The following is a 21669-nucleotide window of genomic DNA, read 5'->3' on the forward strand; positions in this document are numbered from 1 at the left end:
ATTGCTAATACTGCCTACCACTGATTGTTCCCTCCCTTCACAATTGAAGGCAGTACAGACTTTTGCTAGAGGTGAATGACTGCGAGTAAAGATGGAAGTTTTCCCCAGTAAGTTCACAGCTACCACAAAGTCTCTCCATAGACCCCATGAGAGCCAGTGGGTCCCACATCAAGAACTCCTGCTCTAGACCCAACAGATTTTTGAAAGTTAAAGTATCTTCTGGCCACTTGAATTTTAGGCTTTTGCAATATTTTTTCAGCATCTCCATCATGTTGAACACAAGGACATAAAGAAGATAGGAAGTAAAAGTTCATTTTGCCACCTGTTGGTGACTGTTCTTGGTCGTGGAGAAAGTTCAAAGCAATGATTAGCAGGAGGCTTTTGTGTCTAGTGGTTTTGCTTTTCTAATAAACAACCCTGGCTTCAATGGGATGGATTTGGGCTGTACTGCTCCATCTTGCATTTTGAGTTTTAGTGGTTTTGCCTTCCTTCCCCATTTTTGACCTAATTATTTTCTCACTGCTCCTTCCAAATACTGTTTTGGCCACAGAGCACTGGGGAATGGGTGGTTTTCTTTGCAGTCGGTGAATTGGGGTATGAACTTCTCTATTCTTCTCACTCCCGTAGGACTGAATGTGGGGCTAGCTGGTGTCACTCCACTTTGACCTAAAAATTCCCTTCAGTTTGGGAGGCAGAGCTCATTCTTGGAAAGTTCTTCTGTGTCCCAATGTAGAAGAGAGAGCAGATTGGACATCTTGAAAGGTAAGGAACCTGATGGTGAACATAAGACTTCTGTGATTCACCTGAGTATTTTGGAATTTTTGCTTGTTTCTGTAGGGTCTCTTGTAAGTTAAAACTACATTTATTCGTTATTTTAGCAGTTCCCAGGGCAAAGGTCATGAAGTTAAATGCAAGTCAAAAGTGTAAGCATAGTTACCTTCCATTTTTCTGTGACCTTCTGCACTAGTTCATCTCATGGGAAAGGCAGGTGGTGGGAAGTGAGACAGGTATTTTAGCATGTCTTCATTGATTTGTGTAAATGCAAGGCAAGGGTAGCAAAACTTAAGCTCCACATTCATTATAATCCCTGAATCACCCAGTATTTATTGAGTTTCTTTTGGGTGTTGGGTGCTAAGATAATGACCCTTTCCTCAGGGAGCTCTCTGTCTACACATAACAGAGATACAGTTTTTCGAGTGTTAGGGCCCCAGAGGACATTCCTAGGGACAGTTGGGAATCAAGGAGGATTTCACAAAGAAGGGACATTTGGGCTGAAATTTTACTTTGGGTGGCCATTATTCTAAATGATAGAAATTCATTTTTGAACCCTTAACTTTTGTCAAGACTCTTTAGTTTGATACAAGTTACATGCCTGCTTCAGGTTTGTTAGCTTGAAGGACAATAGAGGCATTCCAACTCCTCGAAGATGAAAACACGCATTAGTATTTTGTATGGACCAGGGTTTTCTGTGCATGCATATATGCATTGTATAGATTTTTCCTCCACATGTTGGGGATGATCGTTCTTCCCATTGTGTACTTTTGCTGAGAGGAAGCTGTTAGAAGTTGACATGCCAGAAGTTAAGAATGAGCTCAGAATGGAATCCTGCGGCCTTTTAGTTCCGCATTCTAAGTTTGATACTCTGCCTTTTATGGAGTAGTGGTCATAGCATAGAAAATGAACTTCATTAAACACGACACAGTTGTAATAAACTTGACTTCTTAGAGCAGGAAAGTGGGAAAGGATCATCGGAAGAATGAAATTGGAATTGTAGAGGTGATTCTGAGCTTGGTCAGATTAATCTGTGAATTTATTTACCACTTTGTGGCAACCTTATAGAGTCTCCTTTGAAAGATTCCAAAATAATTTGGCCTTAGGACAATCTGGAACTTGGTTCTTTCTTGGAATTTCAGAACTATAAAATCTGGGCAGAGGAGGAGACTCACGGTTATAATTCTGTTTTACGAGGACTAATGTTAAAAATTGTCCTGCTTGACCAGTAGCTTGTTGTTTTCTTACTCATCTAGCCCCATTCAGTATAGCATTTTGGACACAGTAGGCACTCAGTCACAGGAAATCATCTGGCCAGGCTGTTCAGCCCCACATTCTCACAAAAGCATGTGAAAATACCTTTCCTTGCTGAGTGCTTGTTGTGCAGAGTGAGGGTTCAGAGGAGGGAGGGCTGCAACTGAGTTCACTCCGTGAATTCAACAGCATGTCTGCAGGTTTGTCTCTTTCTCCTTCCCCATTAGCTCCAGTTCCCTGCACTAACAAGGAGTCGGCAGAAGCAAAAATTGTGAGGTGTTTTTTTTTTTTTTTTTATCCCTACTCAATGCCCAGAAATCTGGAAAGTAGAAACATTGATTTTATTTGCCCTTAGTATTTCCCAGTCTCTGAAAATAAAATGTGCATTTAGGGAGGAGGGAAAGTCTCAGGGGCCTTGAGATGTCTACAGATTGGCTAATAAACTCTTTAAAAATTGGAAGCTGATTCCCTTTACATGGGAGACAACAACTGTCTCTTAATCGCACATTCTAGAATACATAGGAAATCTGCTCTTAAGATATTCAGTAGCAAGATGTATAGTTGATTTTCTTTTAAAGCCATTTAGAGATTTTTCTTCTTTATCCTCATCCAGGTGAGGGGACCTTTGAGAAGGGGGTTCCTGGATTCCTCTACCTCCTCACCTCCAGGATGAGCACTGCAGTATCGTGACCCTTGGGGTTTTGGTGAGTAGTCTGATGATGGATTGTAGCACTAGAGAGCTTTGCTGGCTTAGAAAGATGAGCTTGGGGAAAAGCTTCCAACTTTTATTCAAGAGATATTTTTTGAGCGAGTACCACATGCCAGGTGCTATAGGAAGTGCTGGGAATATAGGTACGGACAAATCACTCTTGGTCTCTGCCTTCCCTTTCTGAAGATGAAATTCTGAAGCCATGATTTCATTCATTTGGCAAAAATATTCAGACTCAAGATGGAGGCTTGAGGTGAGGGAGAGGCTTGTCGGGAATCATGCCCGTTTTTGTGGCATGAGCAGCTGGGTACCATTTACCACGGTGTGGAAGAAGGAAAGACGAACACTTTGGGGAGGCAGGCTATCTGGAGATGAATTCCTTGCCCATCTTGTTGAGTCTGACATCTAGGGAGATGCCCAGGTGGCATTTGTGGGTTCAGGCCCACAGGGCAGAAGCTGAGCTGGGGACGGGAAACGGAGTGGTTGGCATGGAGAAAGCTTACCGAACAAGAGGCGGAGAGACCCCAGGGTGGAGTCCCAAGGACCTCAGAGTTCTAGACATCGCATAGAGAAGGGGCCAGCACAGGGGGCACACAGAGAGTGACTGGAGAGGCGGGAGGAGATCTAGGGAAGTGGGGCACCGTGGAAACCGAAAGAAGAGAGTTTCAAGAGGGAAGCGATCAGCTGGCAGTCTACAAGATGGAGTAAGATGAGGTTAGAGCAGTGGCCAGGGGTGACCTGAACCAAAATAGTGGTTTCTGTGATCCAGATAGGGGTAGAGGGGGGAAGTTGGTTTAAAAATGGCGAAAGGGTGGGGCACCTGGGTGGCTCAGTGGTTTAAGCCTCTGCTTTTGGCTCGGGTCATGATCTCAGGGTCCTGGGATGGAGCCCCACATGGGGCTCTCTGCTCAGCGGGGAGCCTGCTTCCCCCCTCTCTCTGCCTGCCTCTCTGCCTACTTGTGATCTCTCTCTCTCTCTCTCTCTGTCTGTCAAAAAAAAAAAAAAAATTGGCGAAAGGGTAAATGGCAAGTAAGGAAGTAAAGACTGTGCGCTTGTCAACCCTGGGGAGACTTGGCTCTGGAAGGGAACAATAACATGCTAGAGCTGGGCTTTGTTTTCCTGTAATTTTTTTGTTTTTTTCTCAATGCTGGAAGAGACTATTCCATGTCCAAGCAGTGGTTGGAAATATCCTGGAGATGGCAGGGAAGGCTAAAAGAGAGAGAGAGAGAGCTCTCAGAAAGCTAGAAGGGATGGGGCCTTTACCACCCATGGTGGGACTGACATCTGGGGAAAAGGGGGCTGTTTTGTCTGTTTCAATAATAGTGAAGAAGGAGAGGGCTAGGTACTAGGAAAATGGGTTTGCAGATTTGGTGCTGAGCATGTCATGTCCGACGGGGTGACTTCTTTTCTTGTTAAGCCAGGGCAAGCCATGCACTGACAGAAGGGAGGGCGGGAAGGAAGGGGACAGTTGGAGATAACAAGATATGAAATGACAGTGGGCAGGATAAACAAGTGAGCTAGAGAATGGTAGTCATCCCAGCAGTAGTTCACCCACACGCTGGTACTGTGCTGCTGAGCATTTGATTCTGCACACTGGCTCCCCTTGTCCCCAGAGTCCCTATCTTGATGCACTGGAGTGATAAAGAGCACAGCCAGGGTGCACGGCCCTGTGCCAGCTCTCTCACGCACTGGGGTCTGGCTAACTCAGAGATGACCCACCTTGCTCGGGTAGACAGCTGAACATTTCAGAGGCTCAGTTTCCTTATCTCTGAGATAGGGAGAATAGGGGTACCTGCCTCCTGGTGCTGTGGTCAGTGAGCTTAGTATGAAGGGACTTAAAAGAGTGCCTGACCCCTAGTTAGGAAGAATTTTATATAGCTTCTCAGAAGGAAAGGGAGTTGAATAAATAGATCTTAAAGTTAGGAGGTTTCTTTGTAGCAGAGGACAAAATCTGTGTGTTTCTCTAATGAAGGTCTCTTCGGTGGAAGAGCTTTTCCAGTTCTTAAAGTAAAACAGTTGAGCCTACCCTGTAAATGTAGGGTCTTTGGAACTATATCATAAGACACCAGGAGGATTTTTTTTTTTTTTTGCTCGGCTTAGGCCAAGGCTAGGGTAACTTCCTCCAACAACTCCCTAGATCAAGGGTTGAAACCCTAGATTTTGTTGCCCATCTCTCAGTGAGTCCACATGCTTGTTTCAGCCTTCTGCACAGTCTCCACCCATAAAGTCATGGTAAGGAGATGGCCTTGAGGAAGAGCAGGGTCGGGGCAAACCTGGGAGAGGCCCCGCCTTCCGCTCATGTGCGCTCTGGCCACTCATCTGTGCAGGCCTGTTGATCAAGCTTGAGCAACTCGCGAGAACAAGAGACTGGTTGTAGGAGTACTTTGAAATTAAAGAGTGGTATGCTCACAGTATCATTAGAAATCATCGTTGCTATTGGCTCATTAGAAATGCCTGGCAGATGGAGGCAATTCGATAGTTGTAATATGTCCAGAGTTCCTTTGGAAAAAGAGTACAACACAAATGCCAGGTATTTCTTTTCTGGGAGAAGCTGGGTAAATCACGGAGGGTCCAACCACATCTTAGTACATCACGCTGACGATTATAGACAAGCCAAAGAACTTTAAAACAAGATTCCTGTCTTCAAAGAACAAAGTCTACGTAGGGAGATGAAACATACACATAGGACTATTCAGTATGACATGTGATTGAGTGCTAGAATGTGTGATGCAGACAGAAAGTACCAGAAGTTACAGAAGGGGACTATCTAGGTGGTGACTGCTTTTCTGTTCCTGAGGTAAATGTTTTCTGATGGCTTTGTCCATGCAAGATTCATTTGCTACTTCTGTTTTTCCAGTGATTCCTGATGTTTAGTGAGAGGTTATGAAATGGTTTATAATCACATATGTCAAACTTGACAACCACGGTCAATTTTATAGTTTAAACTGAAAAAGAAAAAGGAAAAAGCTGAAGGGGGGGTGGGGAATAAAAATACAACCTTAAGTATAATCGAGACAAAAATTGTGTTTTAGGATGTTTTCTCCTAAGGTCGGCATAGGAACATTCCATAACATTTTATTCTAGTTCTTTTTCCTGACTTGTTCACTTAAAAAGAAAAAAATGTAATCTGGTGCACTGACAACTTCCGTATTCCTGTTGCAAATTTCCAAATGAAGAAAGAGACATTTAGCACTTGACAGTGATCCTTCTCGGTGCCAAAACCTGGAGTAGAGCTCCCAGAACTTAGTCCAGTTCTGGAGTCTCTCAAAGGATATGTAAGCTGAACCTGAACCTGAGTTCCTGCTAACTCCCTTTGGTCCTTCAGCCAAGAATCCTACATCTTGTCTCCTCCTTTGGTCCCATACCCCAGCAGCAAGATAGCAGAAGGTGGGGAGGGAGCTGAGGGGGGACAGTGGTTACCAGAAAGCCATGTTGGACCTACCCTGGAAGGAGAAGGGACTGAAAGTGTATCTAGTCTAGGCGTCCTTAAGTAAAGGGTTTTCTCATTTGTTCTCTGGCTAGGTTTGGGAATATTTTCTTGACCTTTATGCTTCAAATTAGCCTTGCAAATTGGCTCAGAAAACATCTTAGCTTTCAGAGATGTTCTTTTACTTTCAGCATTACGGATCATTCCCATGCTTCCCCATGCCTAGGGTCCCCCTCATTAAACAGTGAGAATGCAAGACACATCCTTGGCATAATTTAATAGAAAGATCATGGAAGTCAGGGGGCAGAACTGATTGTACTTGGTGTTGGCTCAACAGCTGATTTCAGAAGTAACTCCTCCAGTGTCCCACCACAAGGCCCTGAGAATAGAAACATAGATTCATTTGTTTCGTGGTTTGAATTAGGATGGGTTTGTTACATTTCAGTGCCTTGTTGGCCATTTGAGGTGAAGGACCAGATAGTAGCTTTGGATTTGGAGTACCCTGCAGTTTCAAGGCATGGTTTTGAGACAAGAAAAACCCAGGTGTTTGACTGGTTTGTATTTGGAAGTAGAGAGATGGAAGGGAGAATATGTGGCTGAAGACAAAATGTTTCTCTCACCTGCTTATAAACACCGGGTCCACGCTACAAGGCAGGAGGCTTGTGTGCCTGGCAGAAAGTCTTGTCACTCTCCCAGGGCCTTAGTGTCAGAGCACGGACACCACTGCTCCTTGAACGCCGCTGAAGCCGAGGAGCAACCCAGAGGCTGCACTGTCCAGCTGGCTAGCACCTTACCTTCGATCCTGTAAGGCTGTTTTATATCTTTTGTGTTTTTGATCCCAACTCTTTTTGGGTGGCCTTTTCCCATAGTGTGCCCTGGAGATGCGAGATTTCCCTTTGGCAGCAGGAGGCACACCCCCAGAGAATGCTGGAGCTGCAAGGGGAAAGGACCCACTTCCACAGCAGAGAAAAACAAAGAGGAAAAAGGTATACAGGTGGCCAGCGATAAGGGACGCCCCCAGCGAGCAGCGGGCTGCCGCCACTGCCCTCAGCAGCTCTTTCTGCTGCTGCCCGAGAGGAACTCGGTGAGCCCATCCCTGTCTGTGACTGCAAGCTCAGGATTTCAATCAATGCATTCCAGTAACCCTAAAGTGAGGAATTCTCCGTCAGGAAACACACAGAGGTAAGGGCTGCGGCCTGCCCAGCTGCCCCTGGCGGGGGTGGGGGGTAGTGTCGGAGGTGGACCTTGAACACTCATTGAGGGCACAGTGTGCTGAAGTGGAAGAAATGGGGAAAGGAAGAGAAAACAGACGAGTCAACAGGCTACAGTGCAGTCAGACTTTCTGGCAGCGCTTTGCCCGTTATTCCCTGACTGTGCCCCTTTGCCATCCCTCCCCCCTCACCAAAGCACAACGGAAGGCACCTTAGAATCCACCCGGTACAGTGGGTGTACTAACCCTGGCATGTGAGGAAACCGAGGCCTAGGATGGTGAGGAGGCCCAAGGTCCTAGGATGTCCCCACTGGCCCCCAGCCCCCCAACGTGAAGCTTTCTCCTGCATTCCGCAGTACTGAAATTGATGTTTTTCAAAGAACTTTTTCCTCCTCCCTTGGGGCACCCGTGAGCACATGTGCCCTGGTGTGTGGTACTGCTTGTTGGAGGGATTCATATCTGGGAGGGTTTCCCTAACCTGCCACTCACCAGCAGGTTTCCTCTCCTGCTCTCTGGGCCCTGCTGTATTTTCCAGCAGGGAAGCTAGGCTCTCGTTACAGCTGTTCCTTGTTGTCAGCCAGGGGGTGGATAGTATTTTGATCTTAACGATGCCTGTTTGTTTACTCTGAGCTAGTCTTAGTATGAGAGTCACTTCTCTATGTACATAGAAACCATTGTCCTTTATTGACAGAAGCCCTAGAGATGGGTCCCCATGTGACTCTAGGGTTCCAGAGACCTGGTAGGCCACTCTGCCTGAGCCTCCTCTGGGTTAGTTAGCACCTCGCGCTGAGAAGAGAGCAGGGTTGGAGGGAGCGGGGAAGGAACTGAGGTGAAAGGTAGGGCGGGTACTCAGTCCTCTGTGTCTCCTTGACCTACTCTAAAAATTGCTTCTCCCTGATTTGGGCTGACCGGCTACATCCGGCATCTGATCTCCCTTTATTATTTGTCTCTTTTAGTAGCCCTAAGTCAAAGCAGGAGGTGATGGTCCGTCCCCCTACAGTGATGTCCCCATCTGGAAACCCCCAGCTGGATTCCAAATTCTCCAATCAGGGTAAACAGGGGGGCTCAGCCAGCCAATCCCAGCCATCCCCCTGTGACTCCAAGAGTGGGGGCCATACACCTAAAGCACTCCCTGGCCCAGGTGGGAGCATGGGGCTGAAGAATGGGGCTGGAAATGGTGCCAAGGGCAAGGGGAAAAGGGAGCGAAGTATTTCCGCCGACTCCTTTGATCAGAGAGATCCTGGGACTCCAAACGATGACTCTGACATTAAAGGTATGTCTATAAGATCTTTGAGACTCAGAGGGAAGTAGGCGTTCCCGAGGGAAGGCCCCTGACGTTGGTGGGTGCCGGAGAGCCTAAGAGCAGCCAAGTGGGGAGAGTAGGTATCAGATTCAGGAGCTCACCTCACTGCTTATTAAGATGGGACTGTTCCTTCTCGTTTTCCTACTGACTGAAGAGCAGTTGGAAACCACCCTGTCGAGGAGTCCTTGCTCTTGAGGACGCACATGAGTCGGGGATTATGGGCAGACGTTCCACGGTCCTCACCACATTCTTAAGGGTATTTCTGGCCTCCCTGTTATTTCTTCTTCACTATCAAGCCCCAGTTTGTGTCTGCCAGAGGCCCACACTGGAGCAGTTCTCCGGGCCTCTCCTCCTCTTCTCTGTTGGATTCGCCCTCTAAGACTTGGGGTCTGTACTCTTTAGCCACCACTCTGCCAGAGCTGTAGTGACAAGAGGAAGCGCTGGCACCCATGGGGTTTGTCACAGCTGATTCCCGTGTGGCTGGACTGGGTGGCTACATGTGCTAGAAACAAGGGAGGCAGCAAAACCTGGCCAGTGGGGAAGAAGGCGGGGCCAGCAGCTATGACTTCTGTTGTTTTTTCTCCTACTATAAAACCAAAAATCTTAACTATAGGCCAGAGCATGAAGTTGCATTCCAGGAGTGGAAGTGGGACACCCTTCCCACCAGTCCAAATTAGAAACGGAAATCTGAGCGATTGCTCCCTGTCTTTCCTCTCCACCTCCACCCCCCCCCCCCCCAGTATTAGTGGGAGGCCTGTGGGAGTGCCTGCACGTGCTGGGCGTGGGGGGCATGGTCAGCACCGTTCGGTTGCTGGCTGTAAGAATCTGAGGGCACCCACATAGCGGCTCATTAAACAATTACAATAAATGTGATAAATGCTGAAATCAGGGGATCTGGGGGCTGTGGGTTCAACTCACAGGGGCATCCAGTCCAAGAAGTTCCAAAAGGGTTTCCAGGAAGGAGGGACCTTTGTGCTAATGTCTGAAGGGTGCGTAATAGAGAAGGAAGGAGGTGGTGAGGTTAGGGATGGTGGGGGACAGTGCTTTGTAATTGGTCATTTCAGGAGAAGCGTTCTGGAATTTTTATGAGCTGGAGAGGTTTCCTCTTAGCAGGGTACTTCCTCTTTGACATTCTCAAGGTGGGTTTGTGTTGTGGTGCTATGAATGCTGGCATAAGTTTTCTTCTTTCTATGACACGAGTCTTTTCATTTTTAGAATGTAATTCTGCTGACCACATAAAGTCCCAGGATTCCCAGCACACGCCACACTCGATGACCCCATCCAATGCTGCAGCCCCCAGGTCGTCCACCCCCTCCCATGGCCAGACTACTGCCCCGGAGCCCACACCTGCTCAGAAGACTCCCGCCAAAGTGGTGTATGTGTTTTCTACTGAGATGGCCAATAAGTAAGTTAATAGCTATGTCTCGCTGTTGACGTGGCTTGTGCGTTTGGACACTGAAGTTCTTATTCCCACTGAAGAGTGATCCTTGTTTCCCTCACCGGTGATATTCTCACTTAGAGTTAATAGTATGGAAAGGGGTAAAAGAAAAGAAAATATGAAACCTCCCCAGAGGCGAACATTGATGATACTTCTTTGGCTTTCCTGCCAGAAAGTTTTTATGCTTATAATATACATAGAGATCTTTTTTAAACATAAAAGAGATTGATTACACAATATACACTTTCTTATAGTTTAGTATTCTTTTTTAAATAACACAAGTAATACGTTTCTATCTCAGAATAATTAGAAAATATAACTTAAGAGAAGAATATGTCTGGAATTCATAGAGATAAGTACTGTGAATGTTTGGGTACCTATGTTTCTGGTGGGTGGATCAGCAGATTTTTTTAGCCACTTACTTAATTTATAGAAAACGTGAATTACCCTACATACATACAGAGTGAGTTTCCACAGCCTTAAATTATCATTAGGTGTTGTGAGATTTCATGTTTGCCTTTCATGGTTGGGGTTTGGAACCAAGATTCTATAAAACACCTACCACAGTGTATTGGTTTAAAGGAGAAAATCTTGGTGTTTTTTTCTAGTGTCTCTTTTGAGATTTGCTAATGGCTCTCATTAGATTTCTTTCCTAGTAACTGGTGGTAAATGATAGACACGAATAATGAAAACCTGTGTTTCTTGATTCTTACTCAACACTTCTGGTGGCTCTCCACACAGACCCGCCCTCCTTCTCTCACAAGTTCAATCAGGGGTTAAAGTGCTTTGGCATTACAGGTGGTGGAACAGAAGCAAGTCCTAGTGTGTGCCTCTCTTTCGTCTTTGCAGAGCTGCAGAAGCTGTGTTGAAGGGCCAGGTTGAAACTATCGTCTCTTTCCACATCCAGAACATCTCTAACAGCAAGACAGAGCGAAGCACAGCCCCTCTGGTAGGCCATTTTGAAAGTGGTGTGTGGTTTAAAGGCACTCCGGTAGCTCTAAAGGTGGGAGCTGGGGAATGCTGTTGACAGGGAGATAGTGTTGATGGTCTGAGCTGTGCTTCAGGCATCTCTTGCACCCCTTCTCGAGACATTGCATGGTTTCAGGCAGACGACACTGTACTGGCCTTTGCTTTTGCGGGCTGGTATACTGATGGGTTACTAGGAAAGAAAGACCCAGAATCAAAAAGGAGCTATATGGAGCACTTCAATTTCTTTTCTCCTGCCATCTCTGGGAAAATCTGAACTCAGACCCTGTGCACAGGGCAGGGTTTTTTTTTTGTTGTTGTTGTTTTTTAAGATTTTATTTGACAGGGATCACAAGTAGACAAAGAGGCAGGAGGGGCGGGGTGGGGGGGAAGCGGGCTTCCTGCTGAGCAGAGAGCCTGATGTAGGGCTTCATCCCAAGACCCTGAGATCATGACCTAAGCCGAAGGCAGAGACTTAATCCACTGAGCCACCCAGGCGCCCCCACAGGGCAGGTTTTTAAAAACTAACAAATGCTCTTGAGTTGGTTGCAGAACAGAAAAGGAATAAGTAAACCCCCAGTACTGGGGTCTATGCTGATAACACCCCAATTAGAGTCTCAGTGACTTTCAGAATGAATCTTAACTTACTTCAAAGTGAGAGGACCATCGAGTGCTTTTAATTGCTTGATATTTCCAAAATTATAAGAAATGTTAGTCTGTCTCTTCTCTGGAACTTAATTACCTGCCATGAACCACGTTAGAAAAGGCACGCAATGGTTGTTTGAATACACAGAGCATTCCACGTGGAACCAAAAGCTGTTTCTGTGACTTGCATTGTCAAGGCACCCTCATCCCAATGTTATGGGGACATTAAGAGGTTCAAGACACAGTCCCTGCTTTCAGGAAACATAAAATCTAGTACTCAGCAGATTCTTCAACATGGGAAAAGTCAAGTGGCAATAAATGAGTCAAATGACAGTTCAAGATAAAATAGGTGACCTTTCTGTCCGTGTTGTGTATCAGTGGAGTCCCTCTTCATTGACACAGCAGAGCTTGGCTTTCCTAGACTTAGAGAAAGCCATTTCACATTCCTCCTACATCTGTGCTATTCAAGAAGGGTAGAAGATGGATGAACAAAACATTTAAAATGTTTGTATATTTTAATTTATACTTAAACATTTTATACATATGTATATGTAAAATTTAAAATTTAAATTATCCTGGAATGTACAGGGACTAGCATAGCGCAAACCAATATTTAATTGACTTAGCAACAGACCTTAACTCTAGTTCTCACCTTTACCTTCTTCGGTACTGAACTGAGTCAGAAAAGGAATTAAGGATATAATTGGGAATAATCAAATCACCACCACTCCCAGTCTAGAATCAAAAGGATGGCACTAGACTGCAGCTTCTCTCCTGGTCACATGACACAAAGTCCGGGCCTGTCCCCAGCAAACAAACAAAAGCTGGCCAACAAATGCAAACTTAAAATGGCACCGGAGGGAAATTTAAGTTGACACCGATACTACAGCGAGGGCGTCAGGGATGCAGGAGACCCAAGAGCATGTGGAGTCATGCATGCTCAGCCAGCCCTCCCTGCCACTGTCTCTGTATGCAGACATCGGGGCGTGGGTACCTGCACGGGAAACATTTATATACGTACCCACAGAGTGTGCCCACTCGAAGACAGGCTTTGTGTTTAAGCAACACAGATTGTTCGATGCAGAGGTACACATAACGATTTGTGTACAAGTTTGTACACAGGGAAACATTCCAGAGAGCAAGTGGGGAGGTAAGGAGGAGCCTTAGGGGTTTGAAAGTAGACTGGATTAAGTGAACAGGTCGAAACAAATGAGCATCAAAGAAGGGGCCGTGAGGCTCGCCGCAGGCTGGTGAAAGAGCCCTCCCATGAAGGTCTGTTCTTCCTCAGGACCCTCCCTCCAGCACTGTCAGCGGTGCCAAGGTTTAGCCCCAGCACAAGTACATCCCTCTTCCTGACACCAGCGGCACCTGTGTCACTGGCCGCAGGGGAGGTGCTTTCACCCCAGGACCTAGTGTAGTGTCGGTACTTAATAAATAATAACGAGGCTCTCCTCCACCCTAGAGAAGGGCAGTCGGCTGCCTATTGGAAAGAACAGATCAAAAGACACCGTGAGCTAGATAGCCTCAGATTTCGCCACAGACGCTTCCGGCCTGCGGATTCTCTTACTACAGTTAATGTACGAATTCTTATCGAATATGGAATCAGTGATCACAAACCGAAAACAGAAACCAGAGCTGTCAGGCCCCCTGGAAACTCCAGGAGAGGAGTCCTTTGGCAGTTGCCATGCCAGAGGGGACGCTGAAACAGAGCAGCCCTCCCTGCTTCCTCTGGCTGGTGGCGTACAGAGCCGGGAGCGACAAGTACTTTCTCTTTCCATTGAGAACAGCAGACCTCTTGATTGACAATGAGAAGCCTACAGACCCAGTTGTACTTTCGGGGAAAAGAAAAAGGTGTTAGGTACAGCCTCCCACATACCAAGAAACTAATCTCTCTTTGAATCAGAAACACACAGTAGACATGTGATCTCAAACCTGTTCCTCGAAATAGATACTCAGATGTATTCACTTTGGCAGAGTGGCTCTCTTCTGGCATGCTTATAAAGTTATTGAAACCTAATCCTTAGCAAGGGAAAGAGGATGCCATTTGACAGGAAAATGGAAGAAAAAAAATCAGAAGATCCCCATGTCCAGAGTGGGGTTGGCCATGGGCACTTTCTATGGCAAATGTCAGAGTAGATTTATGGGCCTGGGACAGATCCTTGTAATGTGTCTTGCTTTTTTAATTGCCTTTCTGTACAATTTACCAATGATTTTTAAAATCTTGTTTGTCTTCAGAACACACAGTTATCTGCCATTCGGAACGATCCGAAACCCCTCCCACAACAGCCCCCAGCTCCAGCCAACCAGGACCAGAATTCTTCCCAGAACACCAGACTGCAGCCGACTCCACCCATCCCGGCACCAGCACCCAAGCCTGCTGCACCCCCACGTCCCCTGGACCGGGATAGTCCTGGTGTAGACAACAAACTGATTCCTTCCGTAGGCAGTCCTGCCAGTTCCACTCCACTGCCCCCAGACGGTAGCGGGCCAAACTCGACACCCAATAACCGAGCGGTGACCCCTGTCTCCCAGGGGAGCAATAGCTCTTCAGCAGATCCCAAAGCCCCTCCACCTCCACCGGTGTCCAGTGGAGAGCCCCCTACACTGGGAGAGAACCCTGATGGACTGTCTCAGGAGCAGCTGGAGCACCGGGAGCGTTCCTTACAAACGCTCCGAGACATCCAACGTATGCTTTTCCCCGACGAGAAAGAATTCACAGGAGGACAAAGCGGGGGACCCCAGCAGAACCCTGGGGTACTAGATGGACCTCAGAAGAAACCAGAAGGGCCAATACAGGCCATGATGGCTCAATCCCAAAGCCTAGGAAAGGGCCCCGGGCCCCGGACGGATGTGGGAGCTCCATTTGGCCCTCAAGGACATAGAGATGTGCCCTTCTCTCCAGATGAAATGGTTCCACCTTCCATGAACTCCCAGTCTGGGCCCATGGGACCCGAGCATCTGGACCACATGACCCCCGAGCAGATAGCATGGCTGAAACTGCAGCAGGAGTTCTACGAGGAGAAGAGGAGGAAGCAGGAGCAGGTGGTGGTGCAGCAGTGCTCCCTCCAGGACATGATAGTCCATCAGCATGGGCCTCGGGGTGTGGTCCGGGGGCCTCCCCCTCCGTACCAGATGGCGCCCAGCGAAGGCTGGGGGCCTGGTGGGGCCGAGCCCTTCGCCGATGGGCTCAACATGCCCCACTCTCTGCCCCCGAGGGGCATGGCTCCCCACCCCAACATGCCGGGGAGCCAGATGCGCCTGCCCGGATTTGCAGGAATGATCAACTCAGAAATGGAGGGGCCGAATGTCCCCAACCCGGCCTCTAGACCAGGTCTTTCTGGAGTCAGTTGGCCAGACGATGTGCCAAAAATCGCAGATGGTCGGAACTTCCCACCTGGCCAAGGTGTCTTTAGTGGCCCCGGCCGAGGGGAACGCTTCCCAAACCCCCAGGGGTTGTCCGAAGAGATGTTCCAACAGCAGCTGGCGGAGAAGCAGCTGGCTCTACCCCCGGGGATGAGCATGGAGACCATTAGGCCCAGCATGGAGATGAACAGGATGATCCCAGGTGCCCAGCGACACATGGAGCCTGGGAATAATCCCATTTTCCCTCGAATACCCGTCGAGGGCCCTCTGAGTCCCTCCAGGGGCGACTTTCCTAAAGGAATGCCCCCCCAGATGGGCCCAGGTCGGGAACTTGAGTTTGGGATGGTTCCTAGTGGGATGAAGGGAGATGTCAGTCTAAACGTCAACATGGGATCCAACCCTCAGATGATACCTCAGAAGATGAGAGAGGCTGGGGCGGGCCCTGAGGAGATGATGAAATTACGCCCGGGGGGCGCAGACATGCTGCCGGCTCAGCAGAAGATGGTGCCCCTGCCCTTTGGTGAGCACCCCCAGCAGGAGTACGGCATGGGCCCCAGGCCATTCCTTCCCATGTCTCAGGGTCCAGGCGGCAACAGTGGCTTGCGGAATCTCAGAGAACCCATTGGGCCCGACCAAAGGACTAACAGCCGGCTCAGTCACATGCCACCACTACCTCTCAACCCTTCCAGTAACCCCGCTAGCCTCAACACAGCTCCTCCAGTCCAGCGTGGCCTGGGGCGGAAGCCCTTGGATATATCTGTGGCAGGCAGCCAGGTACATTCCCCAGGCATTAACCCTCTGAAATCTCCCACGATGCGCCAAGTCCAGTCACCAATGCTGGGCTCACCCTCGGGGAACCTGAAGTCCCCCCAGACTCCATCGCAGCTGGCAGGCATGCTGGCGGGCCCAGCTGCTGCTGCTTCCATTAAGTCCCCCCCTGTCTTGGGGTCTGCTGCTGCTTCGCCTGTTCACCTCAAGTCTCCATCACTTCCTGCCCCGTCACCTGGATGGACCTCCTCTCCAAAACCTCCCCTCCAGAGTCCCGGGATCCCTCCAAACCATAAAGCACCCCTCACCATGGCCTCCCCAGCCATGCTGGGCAGTGTAGAGTCAGGTCAGTATGCTCGCATGTTCCCCGTTGTGCCCTGTAGCCGGAGATTGCAAAAGCCTGATTGATGTACTTTAAGAAAAATTGCTGTCCTAGCATGATTCTGCAGTTGGAGGAGGTGGCCCGTGGCAGGTGGATGCATTCGCAGCCAGGTGCATGATCAGTGCTCCCACGGGGTTCTGCACAAGCGTCGGGTCCTGATAGAGACGCGTCGGGTCCTGATAGAGACATGGGGCTCTTATTAGCACAGGATACGGTTGTCAGATAGTATCGTTCCGAGGAGGAGGGAGAAGTGGAAGCATGTGTCGTTTCATGGAATAATTCACAGTGAACACACGGTGAAATAAAACACCTTGTCATTGGGTAAATGTGGCTTCTGTAAGTAGTAGACCCGCCCACTGGACACCCGAAGGGACTGCCCTCACGTCCACGGGCTCTGAGTGTAATCCGAAGCAGAGTGGTTCTCGTAAGTGTGTGTTGACCACAGAGGTGGTTACCAAAACCTTCTTTGGTAGACTGCTGTTCTCAGATCGGCGGCAATTTGTCAGTATTTTCTTCCTAGGAGAAGCTCTTGCTGATGATGGTGGTTTTGTGACTAGGACCAGAGGTGGTCCGTGGAAGATGAGCACTGAGGTGTAAATACTAGGTCTGTGTTGTCTCGGCTGGAGGAAAACTACACTCAGAATAAGATAGGAGAGGGATCCTGCCCAGCTCAAGAGTCCCCTTCTCCGTTGGGTAGCAGTTCACAAAAGCAGTACCAAGGAACGGCTGCCTCAGAACCTTTTTGTTCAGCCCTCTTGCTCATGAAAATTAATGGAGCACATGTGCAGGGTGACACAATTCGCACCTGGTTTCCCATCACTGGTCTAGCTCCACGGCGGACCAGACACCTGAGTGGAATTCAGAATTGTGATGGGCAAGGGAGAGAGCCGTTTATTTCACATTCTTTTCAGGGAAAATAGTTGTCCCTAAACCATGCTTTTCCCAAGCTTGAAGTTCTCTTTCTGACGCATCCTTGGTGTGTTTGTCTTCACCTCTGCGGACCCGTCACCTCCATATTGCACTGCGGTCGCCCCTCTGCACACACACACGGAGCTTGACCAGAAGATTGATGGTTCGTGTCCTGGGTCTAATAACACTGTCCTGTTCATTTGTCTCATTCGTGGCCTTGCTAGTTCATAACTATATAGGCCCAACTGCCTTTAAGAGGAGTCTAATTCCTGGCCCGTTGTTTTATTTTGCTTTCTTCTAGGTGGCCCGCCACCTCCTACAGCCAGCCAGTCTGCCTCTGTGAATATCCCTGGAAGTCTTCCCTCTAGTACACCTTACACCATGCCTCCAGAGCCGACCCTTTCCCAGAACCCGCTGTCTATTATGATGTCTCGAATGTCCAAGTTCGCAATGCCCAGTTCTACCCCTTTATACCACGACGCCATCAAGACTGTGGCCAGCTCCGATGACGACTCCCCTCCAGCTCGTTCTCCCAACTTGCCATCGATGAATAATATGCCAGGTAAGAAATCAGGAAGCTAGGAATATGGAGCCAGTGTTAGACGGAAGAGAGACTTCTCGCATGCCTTTTCTCGACAGCGGCAGACCTCAACGGATGGAAAGAATGAGTTGAGAAAGAGTACCATTAGTAGAATTAGTGTCTTGGCCAGAGGAAGAAAACAAAAGCAAGTTTGTATTCGTTTGATTCAGTGTGTTTGTCAGAAAGCAGGTTTGCTTAGAGTGCTTACAATTCCGTAACAGAAGTTCTAATGTTTCTGTGTACCGGGATGGGTTCTTTTTTCCCTTTTGAGGGGGTGGGAGGGGGGTGGGGAATCCTCCTGGAGCAAATACTGAAAGCCGTTTCTTTTTAACATGCTGATCAGAATGTCTTTATTTCTCAAGTGTTTTTCTGGAAGAGCAGCCTCCAACCACAAGCAGCCACAGGATTTCAGACAGGGGAAAGCCCCTGTTTCCTAGCAAGCACCATTCTCAATATACTCAGTGGTAATTCTACCGAGACACCAAATACTTAAATGCCCCAGAGACTACAATAGAGCCAGCATGCTTTCCTTTTCTGTTACAAGTTATCATTTCTTTAGCGTTTCATATAACCTAGAGTTTGAAACACACTCTTTGCAAGGCAGTATAAAAAAGTGCCAAATGTCAATTGGTAAAGGACTGTTTGGTTTCCTTGCTATATCTGATTCTTGGACTTGCAGGACTGATTAACCCTCTTTCTCCAAGAGGACCTTACCTAAGTCGTTCAGACAAGTTCACTTCTATATTAAATAATGTCTCTGATGAAGAAGGCTAAATTGGTGTACATATTAATTTGTAACTTTTCACACCGGTGACTTTTTTCCTAGTTGTTTTCTACATATCCTTATGTCATACAGTTTAACATTCAAAATATATCCTCTTGTAGAGCTCTTGGCTTATAGGCTCCAAAATGTATTTTAATCTCGTTGAAGGGCAGGGATTTCGTGTTGTATGTTTTCCCAGCAGAGTCCCTTGCACATGTGATACGTGTGGATTTTATTATTGTTGTTGTTAATTGAATTTCTTAGTTTTTCTAAGTTGCTCTCGGTTAAGGTGATTCTTTTGATATCTTTATTTTTCTAGGAATGGGCATTAATACACAGAATCCTCGAATTTCAGGTCCAAACCCCGTGGTTCCGATGCCAACCCTCAGCCCAATGGGAATGACCCAGCCACTTTCTCACTCCAATCAGATGCCCTCTCCGAATGCCATGGGACCCAACATACCTCCTCATGGGGTCCCAATGGGGCCTGGCTTGATGTCACACAATCCTATTATGGGGCATGGGTCCCAGGAGCCTCCGATGGTACCTCAAGGACGGATGGGTTTCCCCCAGGGCTTCCCTCCAGTACAGTCTCCTCCACAGCAGGTTCCATTCCCTCACAATGGCCCCAGTGGGGGGCAGGGCAACTTCCCAGGAGGTATGGGTTTCCCAGGAGAAGGCCCCCTCGGCCGCCCCAGCACCCTGCCTCAGAGTTCAGCAGATGCAGCACTTTGCAAGCCTGGAGGCCCCGGGGGTCCCGACTCCTTCGCTGTCCTGGGGAACAGCATGCCTTCAGTGTTTACAGACCCAGATCTGCAGGAGGTCATCCGACCTGGAGCCACCGGAATACCGGAGTTTGATCTGTCTCGCATTATTCCATCCGAGAAGCCTAGCCAGACACTGCAATATTTCCCTCGAGGGGAAGTCCCAGGCCGTAAACAGCCCCAAGGTCCTGGACCTGGGTTTTCGCACATGCAGGGGATGATGGGTGAACAAGCCCCCAGAATGGGACTAGCATTACCTGGCATGGGAGGCCCAGGGCCAGTGGGAACTCCGGACATCCCTCTTGGTACAGCCCCATCCATGCCGGGCCACAACCCAATGAGACCACCAGCCTTTCTCCAGCAAGGCATGATGGGACCTCACCATCGGATGATGTCACCAGCACAGTCTACCATGCCCGGCCAGCCTACCCTGATGAGCAATCCAGCTGCTGCCGTGGGCATGATTCCTGGCAAGGATCGGGGGCCTGCTGGGCTCTACACCCACCCTGGGCCTGTGGGTTCTCCAGGCATGATGATGTCCATGCAGGGCATGATGGGACCCCAACAGAACATCATGATCCCTCCACAGATGAGGCCTCGGGGCATGGCCGCCGACGTGGGCATGGGTGGATTTAGCCAAGGACCTGGCAACCCAGGAAACATGATGTTTTAAGCTGCTAAGATTGGATGTGCCGATCCTTGTCAAGATGAGATTCCAGGTCCTGAGAGCTGCTTTGAGGGAGTTCCAGGAGTACTGTTGGTCATGCAATAGGAGAACAGAGACCTGAGGGCTGCTTTGGGGGAGGGGGGAACTCGAGAATGTATGGATTTACCTGAAAACAAATGATTCATTTAATCAACAGGTGTGTTTTTTTTAAGATTTATTTTTTAAAAATTATTTTTGTGGACTTGGGTATCCCATGATGGCACCTACTTTTGGGAATCTGTAGCTGTGCTTTGAGAATTGCCATCGGTCATGTGTTGCACCGTTCTCTGTATGTTTACGTCCTTTGGACTGGCTTCTCCCAGGATTCTTTTCTGGTTTGTTTTTTGCTTTGGGCTTTATTTTTTTGTGTACTGTACTATATTGTAAAAGGGATTTTAGCAGAGACTTTAGTCTTTGGGACAAGAGGAGAACAGGAATGCTGGGCTGTTTACTTTAGGTGGAGAATCCATCTTCAGACCTTTGGACTATTTTCTTTCAACTCCAGTGTATAGAAAAAAACCAAACTACGACCTCAGAGCAGAGTATTAATGAAAAGCACAAAAAAAGGAACTAAGTTCAGCGAGGGGTGGGGGGAGGGGGGAGATTTTTCTTTTTAAAAATAATGAAGCTTAGGACGTTTGTTTTTCAGTTCGAGTGCTCTCCGGCACTTGTCTGTCTCTCCCAGTCTACAAACCCACCTTCACGTTTTTCTCTCAGTTTCCCTCCCTTCTCCCTCTCCATCTCCTTGGTTAAGTGTGTTTCCTTCCCCCGTGGCATGCTCCGCCATGGATGACCCCTTCTTTCCTCCTTTTTCCCTTTGGCAGCTGCAATACACGGTGTTACTTGGGGGAAGTAAATCTAAGGAAGAAGCCTCGCCTTCCAGGCCGAGTGTCGTCGGGGCTCTGGCTCCGGGAGGGAAAGGCCTGTGCTTGGGATGCTCGATGGTCTTCTTTCCCCGTTCTCTTCCCCAACATGCCCTTCCCTGCCCACCTTGTTTTCTGTTCTCCTTTTATTAGGAATTCCCAAGTGAAATTTATCAATGTGGGAGTGGAACAGATGCTAAAAGCTATCCAGGATTTTGTTTTCATTTTTGTTTTTAATTTTGTGGTTCCTTCCCTTCCCTCCTCCCATGCGTGAAACGTTCTGTGTAACCTCCATTAAATTTGGTACAAACCACTCACCAGAGCTGTGGTGTCAGAAAAATAAAATATATTGTTTCTTACAAAATGGAATTGCCTTTCTTTGTTCACTTGGATTCCTGTTTGCTCAGTGCTGGGCACGGTAGCTGCCACATGCCCCAAGAAGCATAGCAGCTTGGCATCGGAGTTGGTTGATGAAGGTTAGGGGAAGTCGACAGAAGTGCCTACCCAGGTGAAGCATGTTCCCTGTGGATGAGGAACAACCACTTGGAGATCTGTCCCACACACCTGTCCTTGCTCCGTCACCAAGGCCTAGCTGTAAGCGGAAGAGCAGCCCCGGCCCCCAGTGTGGAAATTTACCTCTGGAGGTAATTAGTGGTCGTTCGCAGGAATTTCTGTGAGAGCCAATTTAATGGTGTGAAGTAATTAAGGCTAAAGGTATATTTGCAGTCATTTGCACAAGCCCTGAAATGTCCCTGGGTCTTGCTAAGGTAAAACATTACTACTGTACCTGCAGATCGTGGTTTCCTGCACTTCCTGTCTCCTTTCCACCCGGCATCCGCTCTGGGGCT

The 21669-nt window shown here is 48.2% G+C and overlaps 2 protein-coding genes across 9 annotated transcripts in view; both read left to right on the forward strand.

Moving 5' to 3' along the window:
* The window catches only part of LOC131808919 (uncharacterized), a 70518-nt gene extending 63269 nt beyond the window's left edge, over nt 1-7249 (forward strand). For 4 of the 5 annotated variants that reach the window (XM_059135217.1, XM_059135219.1, XM_059135220.1 and 1 more), the window contains exons 2-4: nt 628-762; nt 2639-2729; nt 7031-7249. In XM_059135217.1, coding sequence (XP_058991200.1) covers nt 7043-7249 — 207 coding nt within the window. In that variant the 5' untranslated portion in view covers nt 628-762; nt 2639-2729; nt 7031-7042. Of the gene's footprint in view, nt 1-627; nt 763-2638; nt 2730-2753; nt 3449-7030 lie in introns of those variants that run through there. The other variant, XM_059135221.1, reaches the window with a different exon arrangement.
* BCL9 (BCL9 transcription coactivator) lies at nt 7209-21185 on the forward strand. 4 transcript variants are annotated; one of them, XM_059135211.1, is made up of 7 exons: nt 7209-7343; nt 8328-8644; nt 9890-10079; nt 10962-11061; nt 13959-16200; nt 17447-17707; nt 18808-21185. In XM_059135211.1, the coding sequence occupies exons 1-7, from the start codon at nt 7291-7293 to the stop codon at nt 19923-19925; spliced, it is 4281 nt and encodes a 1426-aa protein (XP_058991194.1). In that variant the 5' UTR covers nt 7209-7290; the 3' UTR covers nt 19926-21185. The 4 variants fall into 4 exon arrangements, with proteins under 4 accessions (XP_058991194.1, XP_058991196.1, XP_058991197.1 ...); XM_059135213.1 differs by having other exon boundaries at nt 18844-21185; XM_059135214.1 differs by having other exon boundaries at nt 8328-8422.
* Nucleotides 21186-21669: the final 484 nt, after the last annotated feature.

This window comes from Mustela lutreola, chromosome 10 (genome assembly GCF_030435805.1).
Source record: "Mustela lutreola isolate mMusLut2 chromosome 10, mMusLut2.pri, whole genome shotgun sequence".
Taxonomy (NCBI): domain Eukaryota; kingdom Metazoa; phylum Chordata; class Mammalia; order Carnivora; family Mustelidae; genus Mustela; species Mustela lutreola.

Excerpts from the sequence above, each read along its gene's own strand:
- BCL9 (XM_059135211.1), top strand. The coding sequence starts at position 7,291 with ATGCATTCCAGTAACCCTAAAGTGAGGAATTCTCCGTCAGGAAACACA. Across the intron at positions 10,080-10,961 it reads TCTACTGAGATGGCCAATAA|AGCTGCAGAAGCTGTGTTGA; the intron begins GTAAGTTAATAG and ends TCGTCTTTGCAG. Across the intron at positions 16,201-17,446 it reads GCTGGGCAGTGTAGAGTCAG|GTGGCCCGCCACCTCCTACA; the intron begins GTCAGTATGCTC and ends GCTTTCTTCTAG.